The following is a 20,823-nucleotide window of genomic DNA, read 5'->3' as shown; positions in this document are numbered from 1 at the left end:
TGTGTGAAACTCATTTCACTTTCAATTTATTTATTAAGAATTGGTTATTAAACCTTGGAATTAGCGATGAACCACTTGGTAGCCTTTATTTACGACCAGCAAATGCTGGTGGGGACCATTTCTAACCCGAACTTCCCACGGGTACAACACCACAGTAACCATAATGCTATCATAGTAGGGATGCATACTGTTTCATGAAAACAATGAATAAAAATAAGAACAGCTGCATCGACGCCACATGGATGACACGAGTCTGGCATAAACAAATTTCAAGATGTCATCCCAGATTCTGATAAGCTCTGTCTGCAGTTCCAGAAGCGTTGCAGGCGGATTTGGTTGGCGTCCAAGTCGACAGTCCGTTTCGTCCCAGACTTGTTCATTCGGTGAAATGTCCGGTGAATTATTTTTGCTGACCAGGGAAGATCGACCTGTTGGAGGAACTGCTGAACTAGGCGTGCTGTGTGTTGTCTTGACGATGGATATTGCCTGGGGCGACGATGATGGATGAGTGAGTGAGTGAGTTGGGTTTAACGCCGCTTTGAACAGTATTACAGTTATATCACGGCGTGTCAGCTTAATGTGGGAGGAAAGCCCGAAGTGAAGCAGGTCTCAGACATTTACCACTTCGTTGAAACCCACGAGCACGAGTATGATGCTGACAAACCTTGAAACATAATCGGGGCGAGCCAGGATTCGAACCCACCATCATAGGTTTCTGGCGTGCCAAAGGGACGCAACTCTGCACAGCGACTTCCATGAGTGACTCTTCGGGACAGTACATCCGTATCAGTTCCAGTGTATGCATGCTTTTTTATTTTTGAATTTAAGCTCCACGCCAAAATGTAATTGTTCAATAAAATCTTATTATTATCATTATCCTTATATTTATTCCGCAATTATTATATTTGTGTCAACTGTAAGCCAAGAGTCCTTCTTCATTTTGTCCAAAAAAGCACTGGTATGTAAACTTAGGAGGACAAGTGCAAAAGAAAATCCAGACTCATAGGTCGCGGGACGAAGGGCAGATGATTCATAATCAATTTTGAGCAAAACAGTTAACCCTATTGTTCTTCCACAGCTCATCCAAAAACTGTCAAACTTGTAGTAATCAAGTTATGACATAGATCGAGTCGCTTTGCTTTGGAAACGAATTGTTACTAAATACAGCTGAAGAACGATGAAGCTGACCTTGAAGATGAAGGAGTCTTTTTTATAAGATGTGGTAATAGTTATTCACAGCAGCGAGGAAAATTAAAATAAGAAAACATTTAATGATACATCGTCGGAACGAAATCAGAGCGGGAAAAATACGGAGCTGTCCGTATATATATATATATATATATATATATATATATATATATATATATATATATATATGACGGTATGTCGTTCTATATATATATATATATATATATATATATATATATATATATATATATATATATATATTTGTTCGTTTCTAACCATGTTCACTATTCTCACTATCCAGTCTCGCCTGGCAACGGTATGTCGTTCTATATATATATTTGTACATTTGTAACCATGTTCACTATTCTCACTATCCAGTCTCGCCTGGCAACGGTATGTCGTTCTATATATATATATTTGTACATTTGTAACCATGTTCACTATTCTCACTATCCAGTCTTGCTTGGCAACGGTATGTGGTTCTATACCGATACGTAGATATTACGGTATAATAAAGAAGTTTTTGACAACTTCTAATAGATTCTATCAAACAAATTATATTCGTTGTGTACGTGATCATTAATTCAAGTTGATAGTTTCCACTACATCGCTCGACTAATGGACCGCCGTGCATGGCAGCCCTACAATGCTATGTTCAACACGTCACCACCGTCTGAAGTGAAGTGTAAGTTCGTCGAACTTATTTATTTATTTATTTATTTCAATACTTTAACAAAAAATAATAACTGACTATCTTCTTCTATCTGTAAAATGCCACAAACGACACAGACGTTGTAAACACCCCACCGACCCAATCACAACACCCGTGAGGAAACTGCCTCGCATCGCAGTGTATTGTTTACGCCTTTCGAGATTTCGTAATACGTCATTCAGGGCTGGTATCAGACGTCGCTCGGCCCTTACTGGGTTTAACAAAACCGGACAGGTCGATTGACAAACAGTACACAACACTCGAGCTACGATGGAGTCAACAGCCTCGCTGGGGGTTGTGTTGCTGTGCGTGTTTGTCGGAGGCAGTACCAGCGCAAGTCAACCTAATATCATTCTCATAGTGGCTGATGACTTAGGTAAGCACACGTTCTGAGGAAATGTACATTAACTTATGATATCCAGGCGCTAAAGCTTACAAAGCCATCGCTTTAGAGATCTGAGGGGCGGTCCAGTCACGTGAATATAAATACGTATTCTCGTTCCGGGCCAGTTAAGAAACGTTGACGGCCAGATTGAGTATTTTCAATGATTGTGTTTGTTGACGGATGCGTGACGCTGATTGAGAGCACAAGGGAAATATGTTTGAGAATTATTAATATCACAGATGTGTGGCGCTATTGCCACATGTGAACAACTTTGTACATACCCGCGTCCACTGTGATGACCAATAATATGTCAATGCTTTAGAGAATGAATTCTTGCTTTTACCAGTAGCGATTTAGTCACATATATACGCTGTCCGCCCATGGCTATCCTGTAGTGGGAGTAGACATAGCTGAAGCATAACGTACCTTTACATGGCCGAGTGTATGACCTGTATTGTGGGACCAGCTGTTATCTCAGTTTATTAATAAGTGGCGGCAGGTTCTGCACAATACGCCGATATCACATCGCTTCCTCATCCTCATCTTCATCAAATAAGGAAAGTGTTTAACTTAACAGAAAAAGCCTATTAATGCGACAGACAAACTATAGTAATAGAATGAACGATAGATTTCCTTGGGACTGCATCATAAGCTGTTATTATTATTGGGTATGTTATCTAGCTATTTGAAAGAGAAGTCTGCTTCTTGTGATACACAGTATCATTTTTGGGTATGCTATCGAGCTGTTAGAGAAGTCTGCTTCTTGTGATTCACAGTATCATTATCGGGTATGCTATCGAGCTGTTAGAAAAGTCTGCTTCTTGTGATACACAGTATCATTATCGGGTATACTATCGAGCTGTTAGAGAAGTCTGCTTCTTGTGATTCACAGTATCATTATTGGGTATGCTATCGAGCTGTTAGAGAAGTCTGCTTCTTGTGATTCACAGTATCATTATTGGGTATGCTATCGAGCTGTTAGAGAAGTCTGCTTCTTGTGATTCACAGTATCATTATTTGGTATGCTATCGAGCTGTTAGAGAAGTCTGCTTCTTGTGATACACAGTATCATTTCCCGTCAAAGAACAGCCTTAACAAACTGTAGAAGTCGCCATGCATGTATTGGTGTTTCCCATGAAGGGTGGAACGACGTGGGCTTCCACAACCCCAGCATGATCACCCCCAACATCGACGCCCTGGCAGACAGCGGGGTCATCTTCAACCATTCCTATGTCCAGCCTGTGTGCAGCCCGTAAGTAACGGCACGTTCTATTGTGTCCATTGCATTCTGTCTATGTCAACTTGTATAGAAAATAATTAACTGTGTCTTGTAAGGATGTTTGTCACTAGCGGGGACTACGTTGACTTGAGCACGTGGTTCGACGCATCCGTGAAGATGCGGGTAAGAAAGGTCTTCAGCAACCATGTAAGAGGCGACTACTAGGATCGGGTGGTCAGGCTCGCTGAATTGGTTGATGCATGTCATCGAATCTCAGTAAGGTCGATCGATGCTCATGATATCAATCACTGTATTGTCGATTATGTACAGACCGCCGTCATATAGCTTGAATATTGCTGAGTGCGGCGTTAAACAACAACCAAGCAAACAAACAAATACTACCATAATGTCTGTCAAGGGTAGGGTTCACACAAGGTTCAAGCACGGAGCAGGGATCCTTTGACCTCAGTGAGTTATAAATTGCCTCATTTCATAAGCTTACTTAGACACACATCGCTGTAACAACGCAGAGCGGCCGTATGTATTCACGGAGATAGGGGACGCACGTGGTGTATGCAAACCCTAAAGTACTGAGATGTTAAGCCTCAATATGTTACTACCTCCTGATTCATTCGTCTAATTATATTCTCTTTCATGCAGCTCGAGAACCGCTTTTATGACAGGAATTTACCCTTTCAAGGCCGGAACACAGGTAAGGACCACTAAGCACAGATAACGATTGGTGATTACAGGTAGGTACTGATATGAGGAAAATACTCGGATTAAAGGTAGGTGCTGATGGTTTTCAAAAGTTATTTCCGATTATAAATCATAGGCACTGCTAAGTGCAGGTAAATGAATGATAGTTACAGCTGATTACAGGTAAGAACTGTTCGTAATTAGGAACTATGTCGGGGCCGAATTTTTTCTCCACGATAACCATAAGCAAGACGACTGAAACGACTAAGAAATGTTTTGTGTTACTAATCGTTGGCATATGAGTTGCCTAGTGTTTAAAGCGTGGACTCGTTACGTCGGGGACCCGTGTCCGAATCCTTTACTCATGGGTACAATGTATGAAGCCAATATATAGTGCCCACAAACCCCTCCCCTCACCCCATACACCCACCCTCCACCCCCACTAACCATATGAATGAATATTGCCAACAGCGGCATTTAATTCGCTTCATCGTGCTTTGGGGACGTATGGTTATTAAAATATATAAACGACACTTTTGATTTATTTCAGCATTATGTGATTGGGTTCTCTCAGCCAGTGTGCGTCCCTCTCAACTTCACCTTCCTGCCCCAGTACCTGAAGAACCTTGGATATTCCACCCACGCTATTGGGAAGTACGTAGCGATTTGTCTAGTTTGCAAAGTCCGGTATTTCATCGGAAACTTCGCACAGTCAGGCTCATGGACATGTAACCATAGAAACGGATGTTTTCAAGCATAGACTCATCACCAACATGACAGTTCACTAATTCCGAGGCCGGCCAAACACAAAGCTCCAACACCAAAAACTTTCGAAGAGCTACGACAATCTTTACTCTTTACTTTAACAATCATACGAATGTCGAAGACCTACAACTATTGTAACTCTCTACTTTAACAATCATACGAGTGTCGAAGACCTACAACTATTGTAACTCTCTACTTTAACAGTCATACGAATGTCGAAGACCTACAACTATTGTAACTCTATACTCTAACAGTCATACGAATGTCGAAGACCTACAACTATTGTAACTCTATACTTTAACAGTCATACGAGTGTCGAAGACCTACAACTATTGTAACTCTATACTTTAACAGTCATACGAGTGTCGAAGACCTACAACTATTGTAACTCTATACTCTAACAGTCATACGAATGTCGAAGACCTACAACTATTGTAACTCTCTACTTTAACAGTCATACGAATGTCGAAGATGTACGACTATAGTAACTTTATACTTCAACACGCATACGCTTGTTGAAGACTAACGAGTATGGATACTCTAAACTTTGCCAGACATACAAATATCGTAACTCTATACATTAACAGATATACGACTGTGAAATACTTACGAACACTTTGATCGGGACCATCGAAATATGCATTACAGTTAAATATAGTCAACAATGGAAAATAAATGTGATAATCAGTGATAATGCATCAACTGTTAACCACATGACTTTGACAGCTGCCGGGATATATATAATATACTGTAACATTGCTGTCTTTGCCTGCATGTAGGTGGCACCTTGGTTTCTGCAACTGGAACTGCACGCCGACATACCGAGGGTTCGACTCCTACTTTGGCTACTACCAGGGTTCTGAGGACTACTACACACACAAAACCGGTAGGTGGGTCACCCAACTGCCGAGTCGATTTGAGAATTTGATAATTCCGAGTCATTGGTAAACATGTTGAAAATGCGGAGTGACGGATTTATGAAACGTGGGTGCCACTCATGCTGGGGACGATCCCGTGAAGAGAATTGGTCGTCAGGAACCCATGCTTGTCATACGAGGCGACTAACATGATCGGGTGGTCAGACTCGCTGACTTGGCTGATGCATGTCTTTGCATCACAATTGCGTAGAGCCTACTCATGATATCAAGTGGAGTGTCTGGTCCAAACATTATTTACAGACCGCCGTCACATAGCTGGAACATTGCTGAGTGCGGCGTTTAACAACAAACAAACAAACAAACAAACAAACAAACAAACAACAAACGAACGAACAGGCAGACAAACAAACATCATTGGGATGATCCCAATATTTGCGCTGGGTAAACTGACAATAGTCAGAGAAAGTAAACCGAGCAGTTTATCAAAATGATAAAAAGGCAGGCCACATGTTGATGCAAATATTGTATTTTGAAAAGGGAATTCATTTGGCGAGGTATAACCTCCGAGAAACACACTATTGACCATCACGTTTCAACATCACAGATACCACACAGCACTAGGGGTGAAATAGGCGATTTCACAGATTACACTCAGGACGATATGTTAGTTGTCAAGGACGGTAACACTGCGGGACGTTAGACGACGTCAAAGTAACACGGGGATATCCGTCAATGACAACCAGTTCTATTCTCTGTCGCCAAACGGTACATTCTCCTGACTTTAACAAGGAGCCGTTCTTTCTCCTGCACGTCGGTTGATCCGTGTACTCCCGTTGGCGTCGAGCCTCGAAGATGAGATCAGAAACACTTTCAGCTGCCACCACTAAGGAAACTGATGATAAAATATGCTATGCTAAAAAAGTAGAGGATGTTAGGTTTCGAGGTGAAACTACAGGGAAGTACATCAATGCCTGGCAATGGAAGAAACTGATTTATGTGGCGAGAAATATTTCGAAGAAATCGAGCACCCAAACACAACATTTTGGCAGTCATGAAGCACGTGACCTCGGGCAGCACGTGCAAGAAGTGGTACGCCGGTTGTGGGCATATTGTTTTTCTTGGAAACAAACCCTCAGTTTTTAAACACATTTAATCATTAAGAATGCAACAGCATTGATCATCCAACGTCATGAATGTTTACGTGCCATAGGCATGTTGTATGTGGGCACACGTCAGAATAGTGTTACCTGCATGTTTCTCAATCTGTCATCAGTAGAGTGTGGGTCCGGTACCAACAAACACATAACGTCGATGATCGACGCCACTCAGCACTCCCAAGGGCAACAACTCCAGCCCAGGACATGTCAGTCAGAATGAAGGCATTAAGAAATCGGTTTCACACTGCCAATCAGACAAGGCAAAAGACAACTGGTGGAGTACAATACCCAGATCCAACGTCCATATGTCATCCCACAACGAACTATACGCTATTTGAATTAGAGCCGTCAATGGTGTAGTGAACATCAACACTGGGATAATCGACTGTCAGTATATCATAATGTTTTCTGACGAATAGAGGTTCACTCAAGACTTCCCAAACCATACAGATCAGAAGATGTGTCTTAAATGATTCCCCCTATAACCTGTTTTTTTCATAGTGTGCATGATAGATCATGGGTGATGGAAGACCAAACACACATCACACAGCCAATACAGTAGGCATCACTCATGCCAGAGCTGTGAACATTCTGCAAATGATGATGTCGATATGTCTGCTGTGGGGAACGTTCTACATCGCCAGGGGGAAACCTTCTACACCAGTTGGGTCAAAGCACACTAACGTCGTTGGCAGAAGTGTTTGGACATAGCCAATACAGCAGGCATATCTCACGAGAGAGGTGAAATCCCTCTGAGGAATGGGATGAAGTGAGCATGACAAAGTTTTCAGCCCGCTGGGATCAAAGGTATCCGAGTCCTGATCAGAAACGCTCCAGGTTCATCATCTCTCTGAAGAATTCAGGATGTTTGGAATCAGACTCAGCTGATTATGTTGAACGATGTCTTACAATGGATGAAGAGTCTTGCGTTCACAACTATCAACCAGAGGCTAAGCAACAGTCAAACTAGAAAAGGGCAAAGTCTGTTCAAACAGAAGGCAAGGTGATGGCTTCTATTTTCTGGTGGACTACCGCCCAAAAGGTGGCCAAATTATGCTAATCTGCTTCGGCAACTGTGTGTATAAGCGCCGTCTCATTCAAGGTATGTTGTTCCACTACGAGAATGCACCTGGGCACAACTCTGTCAACTGTTCCTTTAAACCCATTGAACTTCGTATTCATCAGAACTGGAACTGTCAGACGTCCACCTCTTCCCAAACTTGGAGAAAGAGCTGTCTGGCAAGCATTAAGCATAATTAATGATGATGACGTCATTTCTGCAGACGAGGACTTAATACACATGCAGTTCGATCCAGGCACTCCAGCATCTTTGGCAGATGGGTATGGACCTCGGAGGGGATTATATTGAAAAACAACGACATCCAAATCAATCAACGAGGTCCATCAGCGTGAGGCTAAGAACCGTTAAGCCAACCCTCGTACGTGATGTGATGTAGAGGATTGGTCTGCCCGGAGAGTGGGTGGTTCGAACCCCTGATCGCGTCAAACTAAAAGGCGTTTTGAGATGGTCCTTCCTCTTGCCCTGCCTGACGATAAAAACAAGGGGATAAATTTGAATTGTCCGAGTTACAGGCAGTATACTGTGTCTGAGTGGGGTATTCTCGTTAAACTGCATCATTGTATCTCAGTGGGCTAGTATTATAAAACCGGCCTCAGACCGGACTAGTACAAGCTGTCACACACACGTGCATGCACGTCGCTTTGTGAGTGAAATATACCTGAACTCGACGTTAAGCCACGTTTCTCCTCACCTCACCACATAACAGTAGACAGAACCGAACAGGGCGACTCTAATGTGTTACATACAGTGTTCAATACACTGAGGAGTGTCAAGGCACTCTGGTTGTTAAAGCCAAGGCCAGGGTTCGATTATCCACATTGCTACAATGTTTGAAGCCCATATCTGGTGTCCCCGGCCATGATATTGCTTGAATATTGCTGCAAGCATCACTCGATCCATTGATTCACGAAGGTGTCAGCAGTCGCTGGCTGGTTGCAATAGCAAAAACATTGTCTTTATTCACATGAGGGTTTTTTTCGGTCTGATATCCAGATTCAGTAAAAAGGGTTCCCCGTGTGGCCTAGTGGTACACGGCGCCATAGGCGCAGGATCCGCCTTCGTGGGTTCGATTCCCAGATTCATCTTGATCGAGATTCTTGAGTTTGCAGAAAAAAACCTGTATCTCTTTAGGCGGTCAACATAAAGCATACACGAAGCTGTTAATAATTGCGCTCAGAACAATAGCAAGCCACTTTGCCGTACGTGTTTAAAGTATCATGGCTTCCTGTACTGTTATAATCACAATTCTTTCCAAATGTTCCAAGGAAGTGTTTTGTTAGATACCTTTACTTGACCACTACAGCTGGATACTTGGACTACCGAGATAATACGGACGTCGTACGCAACGCTACAGGGGAGTACTCAGCCGTACGTATAGATTCCATTAATGACTCACATATAGTCTCACATTAACACTCTTCTAGAATCACATATAGTCTAATGTAAACACTTCTAGACTCATATATAGTCTTATGTAAACACTTCTAGACTCACATATAGTCTTATTTAAACACTTCTAGACTCAGATATAGTCTTATGTGAACACTTCTAGACTCACATATAGTCTTATGTAAACACTTCTAGACTCACATATAGTCTTATGTAAACACTTCTAGACTCACATATAGTCTCATGTTATCATTCTGCAGTCAAGGGTATGCTGATTATTATCATCTAGTATAATTCAGTATGATGTGGTATGAGGTAGTATTAGGTAGTATAATGCAGAAGGGTGTATTAGCATGCAGTATGATGTACATGTAGCATAATACGTTATGATGTAGTATAATGCAGCATGATGTGGTATAATGCAGTATTAATTATAATGTAGTATAATGCAGCATGGTGTGGTACAATACAGTATGGTGTGGTATAATGCAACATGATGCAGTATATTGCAGTATGATGTATCGTGATATGGCATAATGCAGTATTGCGAAGTATGATGAAGCCTGAAGTGGTATCATGCAATATGGTGTGGTATAATGCAGTATGATGTTGTATCATGCAATATGGTTTGGTATAATGCAGTATGATGCAATATGGTGTGGTATAATGCAGTATGATGCAATTTACCGCAGTTGTATGTAGGATAATGAAATATGATGTATTATAATTATGTATAACATAGTATCATGTTGGATGGTTAAGAAGAAGCGCATCTTTCCACAGAGTACTGATTTCTGTTTGTGTTTCAGTTCCGGTTTGCCAAGGAGGCTGTAGATATCATAAACAACCATGACAAGTCCAAGCCATTCTTTATATACCTGCCCTTCCAGTCCGTCCACGCCCCTATAGAGGTAGGTGTAGCAACACCCCACATATTAGGTATAGTATAGAATTTGGTGTAGCAGATATAAGGTTGTGTGACTGATCACGTCAGACTTATTATTAATTTCATTGCCCTAAGAAATGTCCCCCAAAACCGTTGTAAATTTAATATACCAATTGTTACGACAGTTGACTGTGGCTGATGAGTCGCGTAATAGTTGGGTATGGAAATACCACTATTCAGTACATTCTCAATCTCATTAAAATCAGATCTTAGTACCTGCTGCTGCACAAACAGCTGAGGTCATCCCATTGCAGGTTACATCATTGTATAAGTGTTATAACCAAAGGAAGATCCATTTTTTTAGTGGCATCACTATTTGCTCTCGACATCGTTGTCTTAAATGATGGTGCAAGACTACTTTTCTTTCTTTTTTACATAATCATTTGCACCATTTTTCCTTAACTCACTATTATAAGGGCAACGCTATTTTTCAGAGCATTATCATTTGCAGAAGCCCGAGTACTTTCATTAACTGCCCGATGAGTAGAAATATACCGTCAGTAGAAATCAAAGATGGATCTGACTGACCTAATATGAGTCCGTATACCGTCAATAACAGCCATTTTGGATTTTCCAACACCCACCTCACATATTTCATGTGATTATTCTAATACAGAAATTCGCCATTTGACCCTGTTTTGTGTTTCAATATAAAATTAATTGTGATGAGCTAAGACATTGATTTCAAAGAAACCACGTTCGTGACTTTATTGATACAATATTGAAGAGAAAAGGCTTACAACGGAGGTAACTGATTTACAAATAGCAACGTCATAGAACATAATATAGGATGACGTCAAATATTTCTCTGCTAGCCTAATGACACCGTAAAGGGCAACTAAAGACACTATAACTTATATCATCAAGTTATGACCCGCTCATTTCTGATAACATGCGGATGGTTTAATGATAATTCTATCCATTGTACCAAAATAAGGTTGAAGTGTTATCAAATAATTATTTCATAATTCAGGTCAGCTACAGAGCCTTGTGGCTCTCTTTTCCAAAAGATATTTATTTTGTGTACTATTTTAAGTAAAAAGCACAATCTCATGAACGAATTTGCAGCGTCCATACACGCTTACCTTGTCCACAGTGGTAACACGTAGTCAACATTAAATCGAGAACTTTACCTGACCTACTGTGTAGCAATCGTGATTGTTGGATTATATGTGCACAGCTGGTAAAGGAGGATTATCTTTTAAAAATAAATAAAAAAATCAAAAGGACTATCAAGAAACGTAAAATGTATAGATCTAGGATCTGGTACTGTACCATGTTGGAGAATATGGAATGGTATTGTAATATGTTGGGGAATATGGAATGGTACTGTCATATGTTGGAGAATATAGAATGGTGCTGTAATATGTTGGAGAATATGGAATGGTGCTGTAATATGTTGGAGAATATGGAATGGTATTGTAGTATGTTGGAGAATATGGAATGGTATTGTAATATGTTGGAGAATATGGAATGGTACTGTAATATGTTGGAGAATATAGAATGGTGCTGTAATATGTTGGAGAATATAGAATGGTGCTGTAATATATTGGAGAATATGGAATGGTGCTGTAATATGTTGGAGAATATGGAATGGTACTGTAATATGTTGGAGAATATAGAATGGTGCTGTAATATGTTGGAGAATATGGAATGGTACTGTAATATGTTGGAGAATATAGAATGGTGCTGTAATATGTTGGGGAATATAGAATGGTGCTGTAATATGTTGGAGAATATAGAATGGTGCTGTAATATGTTGGAGAATATGGAATGGTGCTGTAATATGTTGGAGAATATGGAATGGTACTGTAATATGTTGGAGAATATAGAATGGTGCTGTAATATGTTGGAGAATATGGAATGGTATTATAGTATGTTGGGGAATATGGAAAGGTACTGTAATATGTTGGAGAATATGGAATAGTGCTGTAATATGTTTGAGAATATGGAATGGTACTGTAATATGTTGGAGAATATAGAATGGTACTGTAAAATGATGGAGAATATGGAAAGGTACTGTAATATGTTGGAGAATATGGAATGGTGCTGTAATATGTTTGAGAATATGGATGGTACGGTAATATGTTGGAGAATATGGATTGTACTGTAAAATGTTGGAGAATATGGAAAGGTACTGTAATATGTTGGAGAATATGGAATGGTACTGTAAAATGTTGGAGAATATGGAATGGTACTGTTATATGTTGGAGAATATGGAATGGTATTGTAGTATGTTTTGAGAATATAGAAGGGCATTGTAGTATGTTGGAGAATATTGAATGATATTGTAGTATTTTAGCTTTCTATGGTTGATAATACAGAACGACTTGCTGTGTACATCTTGTGTTTGTCTTTATCTGTACATAATCATAGGGATGTGATGTGGTTTATAGTGTATAATCGTTAAATTCATCGTCGCACAGATCGTTGTTCGTGATATCAATCTCTGGTTTCCCTGACCCAGATAGCCATCTGCTCTTCAATCCGACTTCACGGATCCATGTTTTGACTTTAGCGTTGCCTGTACAGGATACTTGTGGTGTCTCACCTCGGCCATAGAGCCCCTGGCCTGTCGTAGAAGCCGACACAAGTGTGGATCGGGCGGTCAGGCTCAGTGACATGGATGACATGTCCTCGTATCTCTTGTCCTGATATCAACCACTGGTTTGCCTAGTCCGCTCTATTACTCATAGCAGGCAGTGACAGATGTAATGTGTTTCACCGCGGCTTAAAACAACATTCTCACACACACTCTCTCACAACACATGTACGTCTACAGCTGGTTGATATGATGTGTTTTATTTCCAGGTACCAAAGCAGTATGAAGACATGTATCCAAACGTTGTAAACATCGGTCGTCGGAAATTTTGTGGTAAGGATACCCCTATCACACGTCAGTCACCAAGAGTTGTGTCCCTTAGCAACAGAGAGGTCAGAAGCTTATGTTCAACTGAGAATGTCAGCTCCATTGAAGTCAATTTCTTCTCCCACATCAATCTGATGTCTTGATGTAACTGAAATACTCTTCAAACCGGCGTAAAATCCCTCAAATCCCGTTTAGCAAGTACACTAATTGCGTGTACATGTCCGTTTCAGCCAAGTCCCTTTTGACTGGTCTTGACCAGGTGAGGTAAGATGAAATGGGGTTCAACGTCGTGTGGGTGCTTGGAGACGATCTTGACCTTCGTCAATTAAATATGGCCGACATCGCGATCACTTCAGTTACCTCCCTTCGATTCTCTGTATTTTTGGAGACCTGTGTAAGACCCTTGTTATGCTGTGTTTCCAGGAATGGTGACAGCCCTTGACGATGCTATCGGTAACGTCACGCGGGCTCTACAGGAACAGAAAGTGTTTGATAACACACTCATCTTTTTTACAGCTGATGTAAGTACATTTTCCCCATTCAGATGTATACACTAACGCTTATCAAACCAAACGGTTCCAATTATTTGAAATTCCCTATGGAAACAAAAAATAGTTCGCTATTCTTTCAAAAGATATCTAACTGAAGATGAAGAGTATTCTTTTTCCATAATAATATAGTTTACTTATTTATTCTGCTTTTCCCAATGATTGTCTCAGAATGGCGGCGAACTGGTTGCCTACGGTAACAACTGGCCTCTCCGTGGCGGCAAACACACGGTGTGGGAGGGGGGCACGAGGGTGACGTCATTTGCCCATGGGGTTGGGCTAAAACGCACCGGATACACGTACGATGGGTAAGCCTATATCACTGATGTCATTGTTTCCCTTAGTCGTGCCAGGATTCGATGACCGTTGGTTGGAACTGTAGATTCGGTCTGAATCTGATTCTTTTTTAGTCGAAATGGTATACGTCAGAGACCAGCATCAATTCGGGCATCAATTCGGGCTGACACGCCGTGACTGTATACAGTTTATAACTGAAATACAGTTGAAAGCCTCAGGCCAGTGTTTTCACGTGTAGGCTCATTGGGATATAGTTACCCCCGTATATACCTAAAGATCCGGGGTAGAACTGGTATGCAGCAACCTATGTTTGTCGTAAGAGGCGACTAAGGGGATCGGGTGGTCAGGCTCGCTGACTTGGTTGATGCATGTCATTGTATACAAATTGCGTATATTGATGCTCATGGTGTCAATCACTGGATTGCCTGGTCCAGACTCGATTATATACAGACCGCTGTATTATGGTTGGAATATTGATGATTGCGGCGTTAACAAGAAACAAACAAATATAGTTATTTAGGAGATACGCTCACTGTGTTTTGAATATAGAGATATGCAACTTCAGATATGATAACCCTTTCAATTGTGCGGATATTTTATGTAAACTGACGGCCAAAATAAACTTTACCACTTTAGAAATGAACTTGCACAAAATTAAAAACACAAGTGCACCTCATCCTCGATTATCCCGGGTATTATATTTTCCATTTTATTATGATAAATACCCTGGACCGATTCGCAACCAAAGCTCCTTCCTTATCATTAACTAAGGATTTCTGTCGCTCCTGAGTGTAATCTTATTGGATGATAATTTTAGGGTTGCGTCATTTAAATATGGTTCAAACGGACTGTACGGTTGGGAATGGGTCCAGTATATTTTTAAAATAATCAGGGAGTTACACTACCCTGGAGCACCGAGGATGATGCTCAGTTTTGTATAACCATTGTTCCAGGTTCTTCCACGCTGTCGACTATGTTCCAACTATCTTAGCTGCAGCGGGAGGGAAGCCAGGTCTGTATAACATGTTTGTATGTAAATATATGCTAGTGTTATATTCTACTCAAAACACGTCAACGAACACCCACCATTGGAAAGCTGTGTGTTTCGATACCCATCAGTTATAGTCTTATGAAAAAATCAGTTCTGTAACTTCTTTTGTGTAGTATAGGTAATGGAAAAGCTATGAGAATCTGTTGATTCTACTTTCGGAATCAAGAGATTGGAGTGAGTACTGACTTAAAGCATGTTATGGTTTATGTGTATCTATAACTTTGCATCAGGACCTATGTTTGCGTCAGCTGTACTTGTTACAATGCACGTTATGAATGACAAGCGAATTCCTCGCTCGACAACAATAGATCGACGTCATCGTAATGGTTTCTATAAAACGAGGCTGTTGACGTACGTATTATCTGTGGAGAGAAATGACATTTTCAGTTTCCATTGCATAGCAAATTACGTATCCAAGTGTCTATTTACTGTTTTGGGGTGAAAAATCACGTTTTGACTAAGAATCTTAGGAACTCAAAAATACAATTCACAAGCTTCAATTCGTATTTATTACAGAGATGCATGGCATCAAACATTTGAAGAGTTCCATTTCAGACTTATTACTGTTAATTTTATGACTGCTGTTTTTAGAAATAATGTTTGATTAATTGCAAGTAGACATGTATTGAAATGTTTGATTAATTGTAAGTAGACATGTATTGAAATGTTTGATTAATTGTAAGTAGACATGTATTGAAATGTTTGATTAATTGCAAGTAGACATGTATTGAAATGTTTGATAAATTGTAAGTAGACATGTATTGAAATGTTTGATTAATTGCAAGTAGACATGTATTGAAATGTTTGATTAATTGTAAGTAGACATGTATTGAAATGTTTGACTAATTGAAAGTAGACATGTATTGAAATGTTTGTAATGTTGTTTTTCCGCTACATTACGAACTAACGAGAGAAGAATAGTTTTACGATATTGTTGAACAGTCCGCACAAAGGGTGATTTTTATAGAAGTAAGTTGACGTCAAACGTCTTTCTTATGACGTCAAATCACAACTGTATCCTAGCACCCATGTTGCCCCTTTTCTCCTGGTGGGTCATAATTATAGCCAATAAGAAATATTACTGGATGCCAAATTTGGATGCCGGAATAAACCATCAGAGATGACAGATACCAGTTATATCTATTTGCTCCCTGGTGACCCTGTCTCAAGGTCACACTGAGTTGAGGTGCAATAGGCTGTAACGTCGCGTCCCAGTGTGTTGCACGTATACAGCGAATTGACATGTGTGGTGTGAACGGGTGAGTCCGTCTGAACAGGTGGTTTACACTGTCCTGCTGATTGGGCGTTGTTTGGTGGAACTCTTCTTTCACGTGAGGTTAAAGAAACTACGGGGCAGAAACCCGCCCCAGTCTCACCCAATGCTTGTCGTAACGGCGGATTATTGAGGATGGGGCGGTTGCATTGTGTGACCATGTTGACTGTCTCTCATTGTGCCCTAACGACATGTGTCGTTGCTCCACAGTGAAAAACGGGCTTGGCTGGTTCAGACCAATCACAGCCGCTGTGTTGTCGTTGGAATAGATCACACTTTCACAGTGCAGCGTTAATCAGTACTCACCCACACTCGCCAAGTTTACAGTACAGTTTACTGTTATTGCAGATGCACTTGAGATGGAGTTAGCCAGTGATAGCAGCTACTGTACCAATTACTGTTATTGCAGCCACAGGCGCAACCTACTGTATATCCACTGTTATTGCAGAAGCGTCTATAGATGGAGTAAGTCACTGATAGAAGCTACAGCACCATTTCTTGTTATTGTGGCCACATGCTCAACTTACTGTATATTCACTGTTATTTCAGATGCATCTATAGATGGAGTAAGTCAATGGGACTCTATACGTATGGGTCTTCCTTCTCAGAGGACTGAGTTTATATACAACCTAGACGACTTCTTCTACCCCGTCACGGGACGTGCAGCCATCAGGTACATGGGGTCTAGCACATCAGTGGGGGTTATAATATGTAACAGTATTCCAAATATATCACAGGACGTGCAGCCATCAGGTACATTGGGTCTAGCACATCAGTGGGGGTTATAATATATAACAGTATTCCAAATATATCACAGGACGTGCAGCCATCAGGTACATTGGGTCTAGCACATCAGTGGGGGTAATAATATGTAACAGTATTCCAAATATATCACAGGACGTTCAGCCATCAGGTACATGGGGTCTAGCACATCAGTGGGGGTAATAATATGTAACAGTATTCCAAATATATCACAGGACGTTCAGCCATCAGGTACATTGGGTCTAGCACATCAGTGGGGGTTGTAATATGTAACAGTATTCCAAATATATCACAGGACGTTCAGCCATCAGGTACGTGGGGTCTAGCACATCAGTGGGGGTTATAATATTTAACAGTATTCCAAATATATCAACGGACGTTCAGCCATCAGGTACGTGGGTTCAAACACACGCATTGGAATTCTGGTTCAAATGAGGTACCCAGCAACCGATGGTCATAAGAGGAGTCTTAACGGACCTGGTGGCCGAACGAGGTAACTTGGATGTCGTCGTACCCTGACGCAGTGGATCGATGTTCATGCTATTGACCATTGGTTTGCCTGGTTCCGATTCCAGTTTACAGACCATCGTCATATAGCTGGAATCAGACGTTCGGCGTCAACCATTAAACAACAGAACATGTCAGTCTCTCGTTCGGATCTGTCCGGAGACCTAAGGCCTCTGATATCCCGCACGTGAGAACCTTACCAGGAACCTCGATGGTCCAGACCCTACTAGTCCCGAAACCTGGATATCAGGACACGTTATGATAGTGTTGGGAACGTGCATATGCATACTGGGTGCAAGTGTCATTACTGGGTACCCATGAGTTGGTGCAATAATAAAACGCGACAAAACCATTTCCATACTCATAAGAAATTTCTGCTGAAAGAGTCCGTTTTACGATTCCGACTATATCATGAGTATGTTTTTTATGGATTGCCATCAATAAGTGATGATACAAGGTGTTCGCCTAAAGGTGAGCATATCCTGCCCCACCCATCACAAACACATGCAAAGGCAAGACAAATCTCCACCTGGAAAAACACTAAACCAATATTTTTGTCACAGGTTGCGTCAAATTTTGACTCTTGGAATCGTATGACGTTCCTTAGAGTCTTCGTAGAAAGGGCGTGCTTTATTGTACGTCACACCATATGGACGGGGTCTCATTGTACATAATAACGCAAAACCATTATTCAAATCTACATGTGTTTCAGGGTCGGAGACATGAAGCTGGTCGACGGATACCCAGGGCTGTACGACAACTGGTACCTTCCTATGAATGAAACGCAGAACACGCCACTAGAAGACTTCATATACGACGCTGAACACGAACTGGTGTGGCTGTTTAACTTGACAGGTATATTGCAAAGGCTGTCACACAAGATGTATCCTGGATGTGTCCTTTGTTGTTTAACGCAGCACTCAGAAATAGTGCCAGTCCGTCGCGTGCCAGTATGGTGCAGTTTAACCAAGAAACATCATCAAAGCAACACACGCATTCCGATATTTATGAGAGTGAGTGAGTTAGTTACGCCACTTTTAGCAATGTTCAAGCAATATCACGGCGGGAGACACCAGGTTTCACACACTGTACCCATGTGGGGAATCGTATCCGTGTCTTCGGCGTGACGCGATAACGCTTTAACCACTAGGCTACCGCACCGCCACCAATGTTTATAAGATAATAAATACTACTACTACTACTACTACTACTACTACTACCACTACTACTACTACTACTACCACGCTCATTATTTGCACTCTCCTTTCAGCTGATCCTCTCGAAAAGCAAAATCTAGCCAATCAAATGCCAGATGTCGTGGAAACGTTACGTGCCCGGATGTTGGAGTATAAAAAACAAATGGTCCCCGCCAACTTCCCCCCTGAAGACCCGAAGGGGAATCCCAGCAATTTTGGGGGAGTGTGGACCCCGGGTTGGTGTTAGAGATGAAGACGGGAAGATGTGTACTTTATGTATTTATGCATAGGGCTGTGTGTGTATTCAATCAAAATATCGGCTTCATGTGGAAATCTTGCAACTTTCAAATCAAGGCGCTTGATGACGTACACTTCCATGATTTGGAAAATTTTAGATTTGTCGGTCAGAAGTATCAAATGACAATAACCACCTCTGACTGAAACAGCAGATTTGACGACTGTTAACATTTATAGAAAAGCCATTGTAGATAGACGTTTATAAATAATAATATGTGCAGTTGTAAGTTGCAAGATGCTGGTTTGCTGTTACTACAATATTCAAAGTATACTGGCAAGTATTTTCATAATGTGGGTATAGCTGTTGATCCATATCTGGACTTCTGGGTGAGATCAGGTCCCCAGCAACCTAGGCATGTCTAAGAGGCGATTGCATGTATCGGGTTGGCTTCAGCCGATTGCTTGGCAAACTGGTTTATTGTATTTTTTGTATTTACAGTCGTGACAAACGTCGTCGGGGTACAATGACACATCAGGGCCCATTTGCACAAAGCGATCTTAGCGCTAAGATGACCGTAACTCCCATACTTTCACATAGGCTTACAATAGTCTTAGCGCTAAGATCGCTTTGTGCACGTTGGCCCAGCTACCAAGTCTCCCAGCTTGACCACCCGTGACCTCTTACGACCAGCAGAGGTTGTTACGGGCTAATTCTAACCCGGAATCAACCATGGGTTTCCAATTTTGTCACCTCAGGACTAGCAACGGGGAACTGGAGATACATTCTACTCCGGGCCTCCACGGGTGATAACATGTAGCTGGAATATTGCTGACTGCGGCGTTAAGCAGTATCAATTCTTTGGGTAGAGGAAAAAACAATGACCCGTGAACGAATGGACTATTTGTTGTACATACCGATATTTAACATTTAACGTTTAAAATAAAATAAAAATGACTGTATGTAAGTGGCTTCCTTATGTTTTTATTGACAACACCTTATCCGGAAAAGACAGCGTGTGAAAAATGTCGGCGATAAGCGCAGTAATTTCCTTTGGTTGGTCTGATTCGAAGTCTTGATTATAATGCGTAATAACCCATGGTATTTGTGCAACCAGTATTCATGTGCACCATCCAAAGTGAAAGACGTGTTTTTCTTGTATAAGTCACAGCAAATACATGGGTAGTTGTCAGGTATGGTCTCCGAACACGCTGAAGATGTCTGACATCTCGCCAATCCGTCCATCAGGAAACTTGGCGACAGTGCGGTAGCCAAAACACACACATCGCGATCTGGTAAAGATATTTGTTAATAAAATTAAAATAGATTAATTTTACCGTTTTATAAGTCTGAAACCGCCACGTACGTATTGCCTACCGTATACTTTGACTGCCAATTTATTTTATTTGCCCTGTTTATATCAACAATTATTCGTCAAATACAAGATCTATATCTATGACGTAAGCAGTTAATTGAATTATGGGTGAAGTATTTTATCTAACTCTATGACTGATGGCTTTCCAGTCGATTCCCATCAATAGACATCGATGATGCATACAAAATACATTTTGCTGAAGCTGAAAAATCTGTATCGAAAGGAAATATAATTTACATTCAATGCACATTAACGTTTATATTAAAATTACATTTTTTGGAGACAAGCGTT

At 41.0% G+C, this 20,823-nt stretch overlaps 1 protein-coding gene across 1 annotated transcript; it reads left to right on the top strand.

The window, feature by feature from the left end:
* Positions 1-2,119: 2,119 nt before the first annotated feature.
* On the top strand, positions 2,120-20,124 carry LOC124121861 (arylsulfatase B-like). Its single transcript, XM_048398262.1, has 14 exons — positions 2,120-2,276; positions 3,426-3,537; positions 4,165-4,216; positions 4,754-4,857; positions 5,748-5,854; positions 9,388-9,452; positions 10,283-10,384; positions 13,231-13,294; positions 13,712-13,809; positions 14,008-14,144; positions 15,087-15,145; positions 17,007-17,130; positions 18,439-18,581; positions 18,997-20,124. The coding sequence occupies exons 1-14, from the start codon at positions 2,171-2,173 to the stop codon at positions 19,167-19,169; spliced, it is 1,446 nt and encodes a 481-aa protein (XP_048254219.1). The 5' UTR covers positions 2,120-2,170; the 3' UTR covers positions 19,170-20,124.
* Positions 20,125-20,823: the final 699 nt, after the last annotated feature.

The sequence above is a fragment of the Haliotis rufescens genome, unplaced genomic scaffold (assembly GCF_023055435.1).
Source record: "Haliotis rufescens isolate VD_foot unplaced genomic scaffold, xgHalRufe1.0.p SCAF_18, whole genome shotgun sequence".
NCBI classification, from domain to species: Eukaryota; Metazoa; Mollusca; class Gastropoda; order Lepetellida; family Haliotidae; genus Haliotis; species Haliotis rufescens.
This window is presented reverse-complemented; position numbering and strand designations above follow the sequence as displayed.